The sequence below is a fragment of the Hyla sarda genome, chromosome 6 (assembly GCF_029499605.1).
Source record: "Hyla sarda isolate aHylSar1 chromosome 6, aHylSar1.hap1, whole genome shotgun sequence".
Taxonomy (NCBI): Eukaryota; Metazoa; Chordata; class Amphibia; order Anura; family Hylidae; genus Hyla; species Hyla sarda.
Window position 1 is genome coordinate 200,000,545 of NC_079194.1, and position 18,183 is coordinate 200,018,727.

The 18,183-nt window shown below is 44.9% G+C and overlaps 1 protein-coding gene across 10 annotated transcripts in view; it reads right to left on the reverse strand.

Moving 5' to 3' along the window:
- NLRC5 (NLR family CARD domain containing 5) overlaps positions 1-18,183 on the reverse strand; it is a 247,515-nt gene that overhangs the window by 84,902 nt on the left and 144,430 nt on the right. For all 10 annotated transcript variants that reach the window (XM_056526173.1, XM_056526171.1, XM_056526178.1 and 7 more), the window contains 3 exons: positions 17,896-17,985; positions 10,261-10,323; positions 2,507-2,590 (listed from right to left, as the gene is read on the reverse strand). In XM_056526173.1, the coding sequence (XP_056382148.1) occupies positions 2,507-2,590; positions 10,261-10,323; positions 17,896-17,985 (237 nt within the window). The remainder of the gene's footprint in view (positions 1-2,506; positions 2,591-10,260; positions 10,324-17,895; positions 17,986-18,183) is intronic.

Below are 18,183 nucleotides of genomic sequence, written 5' to 3' on the forward strand. Positions count from 1 at the left end.
GGCTCACAATCAGCATTGTAGTGTATATCAAATGTGTAAGATGGTTTTGAGGAAGGGTCTATTTGCAGGCCATTCATCAACACCAGCATGTTAGGATATGTTCACAAAGGCAAAAAAAAACAGCAAATTTTTTTTTTCTGATTTTAAAGCTTCTTTCGATGTGGTTTTTCAGGTTTTTTTCACAGATTTTAGCACTGTTTTTAAGCATTTTTTTTCTTAAAACCTCATTGAATGGGAGCTGGAAACAGTGTGTTTTTGTGGGGATTTGTCAACGCATTTTTCTATGTAAACATACCCTTATAGTGTATGTCTGTGTATGATGGTATTGTTGAACTGAATCATTGTGATATTATCTAGTTACTGTAGTAAAGTATTATGCAATGCACATATGATAGTATTATTTGGTCAATGTATGGTGATAATATATAATCAGGTATGTGGAGGTATTATAAAGTTGCTGCATTGTGGTACTAAATAGTCACTGTATTGTGGTGTTATATAAAAACTGTGGGGGAGATTTTTCATTGCCTTTAGAGCATTTTTGTCTATGTTTTGGCGCAGTTCAGGCGCAAGCAGCATATTTAGAGACTTTTATACATCTTTTGATATAGACAGTTTCACTCTTTTTGCCTACCCCTAGAACGTTTTCTTTTTGACCATGCAGTGCTCACGTATTTATCATTTGCGACTTTTGTCAAAAGTCGCTATTTTGTGCGCTAGTGTACTTTTTTAGGCGCAAAGCTACACCACCTACAGTAGGCGTGAGAATCACTTCTACTTTCCGCAATTCAACCTTTAACCTCTTGTGGATGGCAGCGTCCCACTCCCCTTCTATGACACAAGCTCAGGAGCTGAGCGCAGGTCATAGCTGGGTGGTGGTGGCGGCTATCTGCCAACAGGAACCATCTCTAATGCCGGACATCACCGATCATGATGATGCCTGGCTTTATCCCCTTAGACACCACAATCAAATTTGGTTGTAGCGTCTAAATGCAAGTAAAAATGTCCCGGCAGCTCTGTGAAATTAAAGGGGTACTCCGCTGAGCCAGTGTTTTTTGTGCCCAAGTGTGTTTCTATATTGTAGCTTACCTTATCCTTCAGTTGTGACCTGGGCTGTACACACTGCTGTGTAGCTTCCCCATTGTGTTATACTCGTTTGTGCTTTCTGTTGTGACTTCCTGTCTCTTTTCCTTTTGGAACAAAATTTCCCAGTAGTCTTTGCGGTCGTGGTGTCTTTGTAAAATCTGCCCCTTTGCTTGTTGTTTTCTGCCCTCTGTTTCTCTTTCTCCGCCCCCTATACACCCTTCCTCATTGTGTAACCTTGCCTCCTTTGCTTATTTCAATATCCTTAGCGACGCCTCCCTTTTTTCCCTCTGGCTCTGGCATTCAACAGGTTAATTGCAGTCTAACATGCTAGCACTGAAGTCTGTGAGGCGTGGGCCAATCAGGGATCGTTAAGCCTGTGTCATCCTCCTGCTATTGTGTGCGCACCTACTGGCAGTAATGTACTGTCATGAAGCCGAGGAACATGGTGTGCGCATGCGCAAACTAAACCAATCGCATCTGCAGGATCGCGGCGAGAACACTCAGGCCAACCTAACTACACAGGAAGAAAAGACACTGAGATGCAGACGCGCGCCTGCGTCACAGTAACTACCTTATTGGATGAGAAGGTAGTAACGGGCAAAAGAAAGGAGGAGATGAGAGTATTAACAAATGAATATTCAAGAAGGGGCAGAGCAGAATTAATCACACAGTGGGACAGCGCAATGCACGTCACAAACCAGGAAAACCACGTCACGAGCACAACATGGAGGACAAGCCAAAAAAAAGTGGTCGCCAGTGAAGAGGTCTAAACAGAACTACCCAACATCCGGCCAAAAATTAAGGTAGGATTCTCACTAAACTCTCAGCAATAATGAAACCAAACACATGCTAACACATAGCTAGGAGAAACAAGGGAACATGGTCAAAAAACAACACAGGCAGCGGAGTACCCCTTTAAGTAAAAAATACCTAACCTGCCAAATTCAGGACCCGGGAAAGTGTCTACTTCCCTCCCTCACAAGAGTCTAGAAGAAGTGTATGTGGTAGAGCTTTTCCCACCACAGCAGAGCTGCGCAAAATTCATCATCCTGCTCCACCTTCTTGATAAATAAGATGCACGATAGTCAAACCCACCACCCAAATAAACGTGGGAAAATAGCTCTACCGTAGACATTCTTTGATACATCTGGGCCTGTATGCCTGCATCTTTCAATCACCTTTTGGTGGTATTACTGTATGGAACTGTATGAGCCTATAGCTCATTTTCATTGTATAAGACATGGATAAGGTAGAATGTATACCCAAAACATATTTTGCATGCAACTATACAGAACCCCGGGGTCTCTTGGTGCTTTTAGCCCATACTGTATTCAAATTAGAATTTCATTTATTCTATTGACAATCTAAACATATATGTTAAAAAAAAAAACAGCCTACGAGGACCCTACAAGACACATACCTGACTTCAAATAGGTTAAGGTTCTGTTGGAGTATCATCATAAGGGTAGTGATGTCATTCTTCCCAAGTTTACACTTGTTAAATCTGTAAGATGAGAATATTTTATCATCAAAGTGATCATAAATCTAGTAGCTCTAGTTTTGACTGACAGGCTATCCCATGTAATAGTACTTTTCATCTCTGCTTCTTGGCAGCTTTTTCATGCATTTGCAATTTTACAATACACAACTAGCACACATACATAACATAATGAGAGAGATTTACCATTTTCACACTGTTTAAAATATAGCGTATAGCTACTATGTACCAAAGTGAATCAAAATGCCATGAAGTCTCTGTAACCTATATAATCCTATTCAATAACTATAGATATAGCCTAAAAAACAAAAACAGAAAGAGAAACGCAACTATGTGCCATTAATCCTCTCTGGATGTGTATTCTGTAGTGCAACATTGTACGCTCACCTTTATGTGTTGTACTATGAGCACAACACCATCATGTGCTTATAGCCAACAGTGTGGCTAATAGGTATGGAGTACAGCCAGCATCAGATCCTGTCCTTCCAACGGTCATAAAATGTAGAACCAAGGATGCTGTGGGCACAGCTGAAAGATGATGTCTTCAGGTGCTGTCCAAAGGAGTTTAATAAATCTAACCGAAACGGACCAGTAAAATTAAAAAGAATTTATTGGTATACAAACGGACAATGTGTTTCGAGGGGCGGGACTCCCTCTTCCTCAGGTTCACTGATTGGATAACAAAGACAGTGATGATTTTTATACCGTTGTAACCCGCGAAAATCCCCTGTCCATCTAGAACTGGTGTGGCGGTATAACATAAAAACAATAAATTATACAGAAATAATACATAAAACATGCCACAACTCTTAAAAAAATGACATAGATTTCAATAAAAAATTCCCACCCCCCAAAAAATGTATTGTGTCATGACATATACATTTTTCTTTTAGGATTTTTTATTGAAATCTATGTCATTTTTGTAAGAGTTGGTCATATATATTTATGTGGCATGTTTTATGCATTATTTATGTATAATTTATTGTTTTTATGTTATACCGCCACACCAGTTCTAGATGGACAGGTGATTTTCGCGGGTTACAACGGTATAAAAATCATCACTGTCTTTGTTATCCAATCAGTGGACCTGAGGAAGAGGGGGTCCCGCCCCTAGAAATGAGTTGTCCTTTTGTATACCAATAAATCCTTTTTTATTTTACTGGTCTGTTTCGGTTAGATTTATTAACCCCCTTTGGAGAGCGCCTGAAGACATCATCTTTCAGCTGTGCCCACAGCATCCTTGGTTCTACATATTTAATAACTATCACATACATACACTAATGAGTGATACAGGTCATTACATTCTATTAGTCCATTCTTATTGATATCATTTTTATGAGAAAGTTGGATGGCAACCAGTATGAACACCATTATTACTGACAAAAGAGTTATCACTAAGTTAATATTTACCAATTACCAATTAACTTTTTATAGCAAACATCAATTAATACAATATGTATCTTTCTAATTTTGTTTTATAGCTGTACAGCTGGGAGAATATAACATGCATACATATCTCCCTCTAGTGGTTGTCAAATGACACATTAAGAAAAAAAAGAATACCGTAGTTTGTTTCACAAGAAAAATTCACAAGTTTTCAATATAATATTTCACAGTTAGCAACATGTTTAAAAAATATCTGTTCCTCATCTTGAGTTGTCTATTAATTAAAATTAATTGGCTAATTCCTTAGACAGTGGTCCCCAGTCTGTAGCAAAACTACAACTCCTATCAGGATAGGAGTTGAAGTCTTGCAATAGCTTGAGGGCCATGGGTTGGGGAATACAGTCCAAAGAGTAAGCCACTGAAAATGTCTTAACACTAAGTGGGCTCCACAGTTCTTGCCCTATATGCCCCCTGTAGTGCCAATCACAGATAGAACCCCATTGGGGACAGGGTGTGAGTGATACCAAGCTTTTTAAGGCACTACCAAATATGTAGGTGTCACGATGCCGGCTGGCAGGTAGTGGATCCTCTGTGCCAGAGAGGGATTGGCGTGGACCGTGCTAGTGGATCGGTTCTAAGTCACTACTGGTTTTCACCAGAGCCCGCCGCAAAGCGGGATGGTCTTGCTGCGGCGGTAGTGACCAGGTCGTATCCACTAGCAACGGCTCAACCTCTCTGGCTGCTGAAGATAGGCGCGGTACAAGGGAGTAGACAGAAGCAAGGTCGGACGTAGCAGAAGGTCGGGGCAGGCAGCAAGGATCGTAGTCAGGGGCAACGGCAGGAGGTCTGGAACACAGGCTAGGAACACACAAGGAAACGCTTTCACTGGCACGATGGCAACAAGATCCGGCGAGGGAGTGAAGGGGAAGTGAGGTGATATAGGGAAGTGCACAGGTGATAACACTAATTGGAACCACTGCGCCAATCAGCGGCGCAGTGGCCCTTTAAATCGCAAAGACCCGGCGCGCGCGCGCCCTAGGGAGCGGGGCCGCGCGCGCCGGGACAGGACTGACGGAGAGCGAGTCAGGTACGGGAGCCGGGGTGCGCATCGCGAGCGGGCGCTACCCGCATCGCGAATCGCATCCCGGCTGGAGGCGGTATCGCAGCGCCCCGGGTCAGTGGAACTGACCGGAGCGCTGCAGTGAGGAGAGTGTAGCGAGCGCTCCGGGGAGGAGCGGGGACCCGGAGCGCTCGGCGTAACAGTACCCCCCCCCTTGGGTCTCCCCCTCTTCTTGGAGCCTGAGAACCTGAGGACCAGACTTTTGTCCAGGATATTGTCCTCAGGTTCCCAGGACCTCTCTTCTGGACCACAACCCTCCCAATCCACTAAAAAGAAGGTTTTCCCTCTGACCTTTTTTGATGCTAAAATCTCTTTGACGGAGAAGATGTCCGAGGAGCCGGAGACAGGAGTGGGAGGAACAGATTTGGGAGAGAAACGGTTAATGATAAGTGGTTTAAGAAGAGAAACGTGAAAGGCATTAGGAATACGAAGAGAAGGAGGAAGAAGAAGTTTGTAAGAGACAGGATTAATCTGGCGCAAAATTTTGAAAGGACCAAGATAGCGTGGTCCCAACTTATAGCTAGGGACACGGAAGCGGACATATTTAGCGGAGAGCCATACCTTGTCTCCAGGGGAAAAAATGGGAGGAGCTCTTCTTTTCTTATCCGCGAATTTCTTCATGCGTGAAGAAGCCTGTAAGAGAGAATTTTGGGTCTCTCTCCATATGATGGAAAGATCACGAGAAATTTCATCCACAGCGGGCAGACCAGAGGGCAAGGGGGTAGGGAGGGGAGGAAGAGGGTGACGGCCATACACCACGAAAAATGGGGATTTGGAGGAAGATTCAGAGACTCTGAAATTATACGAGAATTCGGCCCAAGGTAGAAGATCTGCCCAGTCATCCTGGCGGGAGGAAACAAAATGTCGTAAATAATCACCCAAGACCTGGTTAATTCTTTTTACTTGTCCATTGGATTGAGGATGATATGCAGAAGAAAAATTTAATTTAATCTTGAGTTGTTTACAGAGAGCCCTCCAGAATTTAGACACGAATTGGACGCCTCTATCCGAGACGATCTGCGTAGGCAACCCGTGAAGACGAAAAATGTGTACAAAAAATTGTTTAGCCAACTGAGGCGCTGAAGGAAGACCAGGAAGAGGGATGAAATGTGCCATTTTGGAGAATCGATCAACGACCACCCAAATAACAGTGTTGCCATGGGATGGGGGTAAGTCAGTAATAAAATCCATACCAATCAGAGACCAAGGCTGTTCGGGGACAGGCAGAGGATGAAGAAAACCAGCGGGCTTCTGGCGAGGAGTCTTATCCCGGGCACAGATAGTGCAGGCTCGCACAAAGTCCACCACATCAGTCTCTAGAGTCGGCCACCAATAGAAGCGAGAGATGAGTTGCACAGATTTCTTGATGCCCGCATGACCTGCGAGATGGGAGGAGTGACCCCATTTGAGGATTCCGAGGCGTTGGCGTGGAGAAACAAAGGTCTTTCCTGGAGGAGTTTGCCTGATGGAGGCTGGAGAAGTGGAAATCAGGCAGTCATGAGGAATGATGTGTTGAGGAGAGAGTTTAACTTCAGAAGCATCTGAGGAACGAGAGAGAGCATCGGCCCTAATGTTCTTATCGGCAGGCCGAAAGTGAATTTCAAAATTAAATCGGGCAAAGAACAGAGACCACCTGGCCTGACGAGGATTCAGCCGTTGGGCAGACTGGAGGTAGGAGAGGTTCTTGTGATCGGTGTAAATAATAACTGGAAATCTTGATCCCTCCAGCAGATGCCTCCATTCCTCAAGTGCTAATTTAATGGCTAGAAGCTCTCGATCCCCGATGGAGTAGTTCCTCTCCGCCGGAGAGAAGGTCCTAGAAAAAAACCCACAAGTAACAGCATGCCCGGAAGAGTTTTTTTGTAGAAGGACAGCTCCAGCTCCCACTGAGGAGGCATCAACCTCCAATAGGAAGGGTTTAGATGGGTCAGGTCTGGAGAGCACGGGAGCCGAAGAAAAGGCAGACTTGAGCCGTTTAAAGGCGTCTTCCGCTTGAGGAGGCCAAGACTTGGGATCGGCATTTTTTTTGGTTAAAGCCACAATAGGAGCCACAACGGTAGAAAAATGTGGAATAAATTGCCTGTAATAATTGGCGAACCCCAAAAAACGTTGGATGGCACGGAGTCCGGAGGGGCGTGGCCAATCTAAGACGGCAGAGAGTTTGTCTGGATCCATTTGTAGTCCCTGGCCAGAGACCAAGTATCCTAGGAAAGGAAGAGATTGGCATTCAAACAGACATTTCTCTATTTTGGCATAGAGTTGATTGTCACGAAGTCTCTGAAGAACCATACGGACATGCTGGCGGTGTTCTTCTAGATTGGCAGAAAAAATCAGGATATCGTCCAGATATACAACAACACAGGAGTATAGGAGATCACGAAAAATTTCATTAACAAAGTCTTGGAAGACGGCAGGGGCGTTGCACAGGCCAAAGGGCATGACCAGATACTCAAAGTGTCCATCTCTGGTGTTAAATGCCGTTTTCCATTCATCCCCCTCTCTGATGCGGATGAGATTATAAGCACCTCTTAAGTCCAGTTTGGTAAAAATGTGGGCACCTTGGAGGCGATCAAAGAGTTCAGAGATGAGGGGTAGGGGGTAGCGGTTCTTAACCGTGATTTTATTAAGACCGCGGTAGTCAATGCAAGGACGTAGAGAGCCATCTTTTTTGGACACAAAGAAAAATCCGGCTCCGGCAGGAGAGGAGGATTTACGGATAAAGCCCTTTTTTAAATTTTCCTGGACGTATTCAGACATGGCAAGAGTCTCTGGGACGGACAGAGGATAGATTCTGCCCCGGGGTGGAGTAGTGCCCGGGAGGAGGTCAATAGGACAATCATAAGGCCTGTGAGGAGGTAGAGACTCAGCTTGTTTTTTGCAAAAAACGTCCGCAAAGTCCATATAGGCCTTAGGGAGACCGGTTACAGGAGGAACCACAGAGTCACGGCAAGGGTTACTGGGAACCGGTTTTAGGCAGTCCTTGGAACAAGAGGGCCCCCAACTCCTGATCTCCCCAGTGGACCAATCCAGGGTTGGGGAATGGAGTTGAAGCCAGGGAAGTCCAAGGAGAATTTCAGAAGTGCAATTGGGGAGGACCAAAAGTTCAATCCTCTCGTGATGAGATCCGATGCACATTAGAAGGGGCTCCGTGCGGAAACGTATGGTACAGTCCAATCTTTCATTGTTTACACAATTGATGTAGAGGGGTCTGGCAAGACTGGTCACCGGGATGTTGAACCTGTTGACGAGAGAGGCCAAAATAAAATTTCCTGCAGATCCGGAGTCCAAGAAGGCCACAGCAGAGAAGGAGAAGGCAGAGGCAGACATCCGCACAGGCACAGTAAGACGTGGAGAAGCAGAGTAGACATCAAGGACTGTCTCACCTTTGTGCGGAGTCAGCGTACGTCTTTCCAGGCGGGGAGGACGGATAGGACAATCCTTCAGGAAGTGTTCGGTACTAGCACAGTACAGGCAGAGATTCTCCATGCGGCGTCGTGTCCTCTCTTGAGGTGTCAGGCGAGACCGGTCGACCTGCATAGCCTCCACGGCGGGAGGCACAGGAACAGATTGCAGGGGACCAGAGGAGAGAGGAGCCGGGGAGAAGAAACGCCTCGTGCGAACAGAGTCCATATCCTGGCGGAGCTCCTGACGCCTTTCGGAAAAACGCATGTCAATGCGAGTGGCTAGGTGAATGAGTTCATGTAGATTAGCAGGGATTTCTCGTGCGGCCAGAACATCTTTAATGTTGCTGGATAGGCCTTTTTTAAAGGTCGCGCAGAGTGCCTCATTATTCCAGGATAATTCTGAAGCAAGAGTACGGAATTGTACGGCATACTCGCCAACGGAAGAATTACCCTGGACCAGGTTCAACAGGGCAGTCTCAGCAGAAGAGGCTCGGGCAGGTTCCTCAAAGACACTTCGAATTTCCGAGAAGAAGGAGTGTACAGAGGCAGTGACGGGGTCATTGCGGTCCCAGAGCGGTGTGGCCCAAGACAGGGCTTTTCCAGACAGAAGGCTGACTACGAAAGCCACCTTAGACCTTTCAGTGGGGAACTGGTCCGACATCATCTCCAAGTGCAATGAACATTGGGAAAGAAAGCCACGGCAAAACTTAGAGTCCCCATCAAATTTATCCGGCAAGGATAGTCGTAGTCCAGAAGCGGCCACTCGCTGCGGAGGAGGTGCAGGAGCTGGCGGAGGAGATGATTGCTGGAGCTGTGGTAGTAACTGTTGTAGCATAACAGTCAGTTGAGACAGCTGTTGGCCTTGTTGCGCTATCTGTTGTGACTGCTGGGCGACCACCGTGGTGAGGTCAGCGACAACTGGCAGAGGAACTTCAGCGGGATCCATGGCCGGATCTACTGTCACGATGCCGGCTGGCAGGTAGTGGATCCTCTGTGCCAGAGAGGGATTGGCGTGGACCGTGCTAGTGGATCGGTTCTAAGTCACTACTGGTTTTCACCAGAGCCCGCCGCAAAGCGGGATGGTCTTGCTGCGGCGGTAGTGACCAGGTCGTATCCACTAGCAACGGCTCAACCTCTCTGGCTGCTGAAGATAGGCGCGGTACAAGGGAGTAGACAGAAGCAAGGTCGGACGTAGCAGAAGGTCGGGGCAGGCAGCAAGGATCGTAGTCAGGGGCAACGGCAGGAGGTCTGGAACACAGGCTAGGAACACACAAGGAAACGCTTTCACTGGCACGATGGCAACAAGATCCGGCGAGGGAGTGAAGGGGAAGTGAGGTGATATAGGGAAGTGCACAGGTGATAACACTAATTGGAACCACTGCGCCAATCAGCGGCGCAGTGGCCCTTTAAATCGCAAAGACCCGGCGCGCGCGCGCCCTAGGGAGCGGGGCCGCGCGCGCCGGGACAGGACTGACGGAGAGCGAGTCAGGTACGGGAGCCGGGGTGCGCATCGCGAGCGGGCGCTACCCGCATCGCGAATCGCATCCCGGCTGGAGGCGGTATCGCAGCGCCCCGGGTCAGTGGAACTGACCGGAGCGCTGCAGTGAGGAGAGTGTAGCGAGCGCTCCGGGGAGGAGCGGGGACCCGGAGTGCTCGGCGTAACAGTAGGAAGGTATTATTATTATCATCATTACTATTGTTACCATGTTCTTCAATACTGCATTTCCACAGAGGTTTTAGTGATATTCACTTATTATATTACATACCTGCAAATAACTTTGTTGGCCTTCTGTTGTCTTTGTAAATGTATGTTGATGCATTCAGCAGATCTGAAATAAGAAAACTTCATCACTATATCCACTATATGCACCAGAAACATTCCAGAAGTAAAAGATGTTTAAGGCTTTCTTCAGACACAAATTTTGTTTGGTGTTTTTTGGCCTTAAAAACAACTCTATTTTTTATCTCTATGATGCAGTTTTGTGGCGTTATCCCCTAAAATGGTATGTATTAGTATAGGTGTTTTATGTGGCATTTTCCCCCTGTGTTTTGCTCATTACAAGTCATGTGATTCTATCATCATATGATTCATGAATTTCTATTAAAGAACTGGGGGGGGGGGATGCAAAAAACATACATATATGTGCATTTTTTAGAGTGTTTTATTCTATCTATCAAGGTCTATCAGAGGATTAAAAAATGAAATCATGAAAAAGCCCATTCCCACCACAACAAAGATTTAAGAGCATTGAAGTAGAGCTACAGAGCTTGCAAACATGTAAGGTGGGGATAAGGTATTCGATGATACCTAATAGACTATTCGCAGGGGCAGTTCTTTATTTAGGAAGGTGTAAAGATTTGATCAGTAAACCCGTAACCTTAGGTATTTTCAAATCATGTGATATAAGGTACCTCAGGCTCCATTACATCTTGTGCAGACGCTTCACAAGTACTTAGGGTGTTTGGGTTAGGTAGACTCTATGCAACCATTTGTTTTAAATAAGCTGATCTATGCCACTAATGACTAGGTGTCACGTCAACGCTAACTCTCTAATAACAAATCTTCTCTTGTCACAATGTCCAGTTTCTATTTTATGAAAGACTATTGGAGTGGCGAGTCCTGCAAATGTACAAACAGAACTCTGGCAATATTGGTTATTTTAACACTAAAATGTTGTGAAATAAAAGTTCTGTTTGATCGTAGGAGTCTGTAATAGGGTACTAGGGTTATTGGTATCAGGTCAGATCCACCAAACTCCAAAGGACACTTGAGCTTCTTCATAATAGATATATAAGTCCAGCAAGGCCAATCCCCAATTCTCATATGGAGTTTTCAGAGTTTGTTGAATCAACCATGGGGAAGAAATCTGAAGGAGTTTATCTATTGTAAGGAAATGGGACGCGGACAAAAATATGAACACCACACTGTACAGATAAAGTAACTTAGAAAGCAAAATGATCTTAAAAATATTAATGTGGCCCAGGCCTTTAGTTTTCCAGTAACATACTGCAAATATGTAAAACCTCCGAACATCCTTGTGAACAACCACATTCAATCAGTAAAGAAATCCACTACTAGGGTTGAGATTGTGACGTAACGCCTCCAGATGCCTCTTTATCCACAATGTTTCTTGTGTGTAAGGATGGCTTTTCAGTGTTACCCACTATATCCCAACCCTCATTTTTCCAAGGCACTGTAAATAAGTGTGGACAAGGGCTCCATAACCAGTGCAAAGAGCAGGTGTGGCAATGTCCTGCCTTATTCCTCAACCTGTGGAAAGAGGTCTGACAAATAGCCATTGGCCAGTATGCATGCAGTAGGTCTCAAATAAGAGATATGTAGCCAACAGAATACATTTCAGAACTTGACCTAAAAACACCCATTGCACTTGATGAGTTGGTGCTGTCACCCTGTTACCGGAGTTGTCATGTTGAAGTTGATTTGTATAAAACTGTCTAAGTTTCTTCTCCAGGGCATAAATCCTGATTGATCTAGCCCCATCACTAATAGGATCACCTTTGTTAGTCAAATGGTCAAGACCTTGGCTAAAATTTTTGCTTTAAGATTAACCAATGAAATATTCCTATAGGTGCTGCAGTGGAGGCTTCTCAGCTTTGTGAACATTTCAGGATCTCACTCTCCAGTAAGACACCAGAGGAAGGGGTTGAGGTAAGGTACTTCTCACAAATCATGAGTGGTGCCCGGTGGAAGCATATAATGAATTGTAATGAATCATTATCCTTGACAGGACATCGCATAGTCCCTGGCTTCCTTTCCCTTTGTCAGGATTCGGCAAGCTGGAGGTGGATCCTCTGTGTCAGAGAGGGATTGGCGTGGACCGTACCGGTGGACCGGTTCTAAGTTGCTACTGGTTTTCACCAGAGCCCGCCGCAAAGCGGGATGGTCTTGCTGCGGCGGTGGCAACCAGGTCGTGTCCACCGGTAATGGCTCAACCTCACTGACTGCTGAGAGTGGCGCGGGACAGGAGGACTAGACAGAGGCGAGGTCAGACATAGCAGAAGGTCAGGGCAGGCGGCAAGGTTCGTAGTCAAGGGCAACGGCAGAAGGTCTGGTAACACTGGTGAGGGCATACACAAAAACGCTTTCACTAGGCACTGAGGCAACAAGATCCGGCAAGGACAGGAAGGGGAAGTGGGTTTAAATAAGCCTGGAGCAGATGTAAGCTAATTACACTGATTGGGCCAGGCACCAATTAGTGGTGCACTGGCCCTTTAAATCTTAGAGAGCCGGCGCGCGCGCGCCCTAGAGAGCGGAGCCGCGCGCGCCAGGACGTGACAGCCGGGGAACGGGACAGGTGAGTAGATTGGGATGCAACCCGCGAGCGGGCGCGTCCCGCTACGCGGATCGCATCCCCGCCGGCAGTGACAGTGCAGCGCTCCCGGTCAGCGGGTCTGACCGGGGCGCTGCAGAGAGGAGGACGCCGCGAGCGCTCCGGGGAGAAGTAGGGACCCGGAGCGCTCGGCGTAACACCCTTCTGCTGCACTCACCACGGGTAAGTTTGTTAAACATGTCCATATATTACCTAGTGCATTAGGATATGATCTGACAGTGTTGGGTCAATTCCTTTCAAATGCATGCAGCAACTGCAGCTTCCCAACATTAGGTATTGGTTCACGTTAGGGATGAGTGAATCGAATCTGACGAATCCGAATTTGTTAAGAATTTTAGGAAAAATTAGCTTCACAACGAATCCGAATATCGCGGCGGTCCAGGCTCCAGGGCATCTAAAATGGCGGATCCACATGTGAGGACATGGGGCAAGGAACTCTGGGAAGGCAGCAAGGCGGGTAGGTGGGATGACCCTGAATCATATGCAGCATGCAGCCTATCAGCAGCCAGCCACCCCTGTGATGTCACAGCCCTATATAATCGGCAGCCATCTTGCGACCAGTCACATGAGCGTTTTATTTCAGAGAGAGAGTTTCACTGCAAGGAGAGATAGAGCATTGTGTGCATTGCACAGAAAAACAGCTTCACAGCAGCGATTCACCACAAGCCCAAATCACTGCATAAAAACACTGACAGAGAGAAAGTACACTTTTGGTTTAATACACAGCGACACCACTGTTGCAGTGGTGTACAGCAACTCTAAAGCTCATAGGCAGATAGGCAGAGCACTAAAAGCCATTGTCACCTGCTATTAGTGCCTAATAACACTGTACTGGGCTCTACTACATAGCGATTCTGTACTGCTGCAGTTGGTTGTACCACAACTGTAAAGCTAGCAGGGGCCAGTTAGGGTAAGCATGAAAACCCATGATTTCAGTGCCTAATACAGGATGCGTAGTGGAGCTTATTGTCCTCTCATAAGTGTAACCTGTGCGTACATAGGTGGCGTACGTTTAGTTTGTCAGCAGAAGTGTGGCATGTGGCAGCAGAAGTCGCAGCGAGAGGTCTGAGCTCCCGGTGTCAGCTAGCAGTCGTGTCTCGACCAGCAACCCAGTAGCCGTGATTGATTGGTTCACTCGGTCATCCACTTCATCCCAAGTGACATCCGACACCCCTAGTCAACAGTCGATGGGTTCCTCAGACTCAACCCTCAGTCAGCATGGCCCTCATGCTGCTGCTGCCACCTCCAAGTTGTGTTATTGTGCCACCATATGGTTTCCTCATGCTGTTGGCACATTAAATTAAACTCTTAAATTTTAATCTATATAAAATCTTCAATTTTAATTAAAAAAATCTCTTCAATCTTTTCAATTGTGAGGCCCTATTCTCGTCATAAAATACCTTTAGAATTACTGCAAGAATCCAATGAAACAGGTTGGAGCGATAACAATGAACCATAACTGAATAAATGAAACATTCGCACTTTCACAGCCGGGGGGGAGGGGGTGATGCTGAGAGGCAGGGGCATGAACAGGTGGTAGCTCGCCTCACGAAGGACTGCCAGCTTGATTTTAAGATACAAGTACGAGTTTTTTCACTGCAGCCACTTCTAGCTTTATGCGCCCACTTATCCAATAGCACAGAAGCTGAATATGCTCCTGTCCAAGTTACTCATACTGCAGTCCCTCCCTTTTCAAGTGGACACTCACAGCATGGGGGTGCACTGAGAGGCAGGGGCTGGGACAGGTGGTAGTTGGTCTCGCAGCGGACCGCCAGCTCAATTTTAAGATACAACTAGGAGCTTTGCCATAGTTTACACTGCAGCAATTATACACTATTAGAGCTGAAATTACTCTGGCTGCTGGCACCAGACTTGCCTTCCAATGGGTCCTCAAAAAAGGATTTAAAGTTTGCTCATGCCATTTACCAGACTGTGTCATTGTGCCGTCATGTGATAACCTCATGCTGCTGGTACTTTAAACTTGTGAATCTATTCAAAATCTTCTATTTAAATTTTAAAAAATCTATTTAATCTTTTCAAGACTGAGGCCCCATGGTCGTTGTCATATATTACCTGTGGAATTACCACAAGAATCCAATTAAACAAGTTGGAGCGATAACAATGAACCATAACTGGAGGCGCTGAGAGGCAGGGGCTGGAACAGGTGGTAGCTCGCCTCGCAGCAGACCGCCAGCTCGATGCTCACCAGAATGGGTCCTCAAAAAAGGATTTAAAATAATTAAAATAAATTCAAATTAAATTAAATAAAAATGTTATTAAAAAACCTCTTTAATCTCTTCAATTGTGACGCCATATGGTCTCCAGACCCTGCTGCCACATCCAGATGCTCTGCAGCAGTGATTCTAATAGTGATGTCTGTAATCTGCATGTCATATGTCATACTGAAAACAGTATTATTTCACTAACAATTTCTGATGCTAGAATGAATGTCTGTTGTAATAATAACATTCCTTACTAAGTTCCAAACTATTTGGTTTGCATTTTTGCCCTCTATAGGCGTGCCCTTGGATGTGGTTTATGGCACACTTCTAGTCGCTATGGTAAGGTAATATCAATCATGGAGGTAGGTATGCAATGTGTGTAACGCCATATGGTCTCCCGTCTCCAGACGCTCTGCAGCAGTGATTCTAATAGTGATGCCTGTAATCTGCATGTCATACTGAAAACAGTATTATTTCACTAACAAAGCACACTCCCTATGCGTGTTACAGCAAGGCAAAGTGTTCTATACCCTTATAGAGGCTCTCTGTAGCCCATAAATTGCCGTTTTTTTAATAGTGATTCGCCACAAATAAATTCGGACCGAACTGAATTTTTTCGGAAAATTCGGCAAATCGGTCAAATCAAATTTTTCAAAAATGTGCTCATCTCTAGTTCACATACTTAGATTTTGGATGGATTGTACTCGTTCTGATGCTAGAATGAATGCCTGTTGTAATAATAACATTCCTTGCTAAGTTCCAAACTATTTAGTTTGCATTTTTGCCCTCTATAGGCGTGCCCTCGGACGCAGTTTATGGCACATTTCTAGTCGCTATGGTAAGGTAATATCAATCATACAGATAGGTATGCAATGTTTGTGACACCATTTGGTCTCCCGACCCTGCTGCCACATCCAGACGCTCTGTGGCAGTGATTCTAATAGCGATGCCTGTAATCTGCATGTCATACTGAAAACAGTATTATTTCACTAACAAAGCACACTCCCTATGCGTGTTACAGCAAGGCAAAGTGTTCTATACCCTTATAGAGGCTCTCTGTAGCCCATAAATTGCCGTTTTTTTAATAGTGATTCGCCACAAATAAATTCGGACCGAACTGAATTTTTTCGGAAAATTCGGCAAATCGGTCAAATCAAATTTTTCAAAAATGTGCTCATCTCTAGTTCACATACTTAGATTTTGGATGGATTGTACTCATTCTGATGCTAGAATGAATGTCTGTTGTAATAATAACATTCCTTGCTAAGTTCCAAACTATTTAGTTTGCATTTTTGCCCTCTATAGGCGTGCCCTCGGACGCAGTTTATGGCACATTTCTAGTCGCTATGGTAAGGTAATATCAATCATACAGATAGGTATGCAATGTTTGTGACACCATTTGGTCTCCCGACCCTGCTGCCACATCCAGACGCTCTGTGGCAGTGATTCTAATAGCGATGCCTGTAATCTGCATGTCATACTGAAAACAGTATTATTTCACTAACAAAGCACACTCCCTATGCGTGTTACAGCAAGGCAAATTGTTCTATACCCTTATACAGGCTCTCTGTAGCCCAGAAATAGCTGTTTTTAATAGCGATTCACCGCAAATAAATTTGGACCAAACCACATTTTTTCTGAAAATTCGGCGAATCGGCCAAACCATAATTTTCCAAAATTCGCTCACATAGTTAGATTTTGGATGGATTATACTCATTCTGATGCTAGAATGAATGTCTGTTGTAATAATGACATTCCTTGCTAAGTTCCAAACTATTTGGTTTCCATTTTTGCCCTCTATAGGCGTGCCCTCGGACGTGGTTAATGGCACACTTCTAGTCGCTATGGTAAGATAATTTCAATCATACAGGTAGGTATGCAACGTTTGCAGCCATGAGCACAAGTATATAAGCCTTCAAGGCTTTATTTGTGCGAGTGGCGTGGGGTATATAACACCCCATGCACCTCAGGGCAGGGCGCAGATTGTGGAACCCACCAAACCCATTTATTAATTACATGTATTATTCATAGGGTATGCCCTCTATAGGTGTGCCCTCAGACTTGGTTTATAGTACGCTTCAAGCCGCTTTGGTAAGGTAATATCGATCATACAGGTAGGTATGCAATGTTTGCAGCCATGAGCAAAAATGCATTTTATGAGAGAACATGATTGCTTCTCTGATTTACCTTTTCCTTTCCTGGCTTTTCAGTTTTGGTGGATGGCCTTGTCTTGATAGGTTTGCAGTTGTGCCATATTCTTTCCATTTTCTGATGATGTATATTATGGTGCTCCGTGAGATGTTCAAGCTTGGGATATTTTTGTATAACAGTGCTTTGTACTTCTCCACAACTTTATCCTTGCTTCTGTTTGTTCAGTAATGCTCTCTAGCAAACTCTGAGGCCCTCACAGAACAGATATGAGATTTCATTGTAGATTAGAGGACCCTATTTACTAATTAGTGTGACTTGTGAAGACAATTGGTTGCACAAGATCTTTGTTAGGGGTTCACAACTAAAGGAGGTGAATGCTTATGCACTTAACACTTTTCAGATTTTGATTTGTAAATTATTTTGAAATCCATGTAATATTTTCCCTCACTTTGTGGTGATCATTTTGTGTTGATCTACTACATAAAATCATGAAGAAAATAAATTAAGGGAGTGAAATCTTATGCAAAGCCCTGTATATGGTTATATGTGGATATGGTTAAAAAGTCAGTGAGCAGTTCTTGATGAGTATTGCATAGCCAATGGGGACAGGGGCCAAAGTTGAGTAATCTACAGGAAAATAATTATGCAAGATGTAATACAAGAAATCACCTCTTACCTCACATCAACTTCTGTAGTGCGATCGCAGATGTTGATAGAGTTAGCCAGTAAGAACACTAAGCTTGGGGATAGGTCGCATGTACTGATGCTTGGAAAATAATAGAAAAAAGATTGTAATGTAAATCATTTGAATGCTGATTTTGTACATGATATACAAAGCTTTCCAGCTCTACAGCCTGGATAACAGCACAGAAATTAGAACAGTAGAACTGACAAATCACTGTTTTAGGGTCTATTCACACTTACAGTATTCTGCACAGATTTGATGCGCAGGATTTCAAGCTGT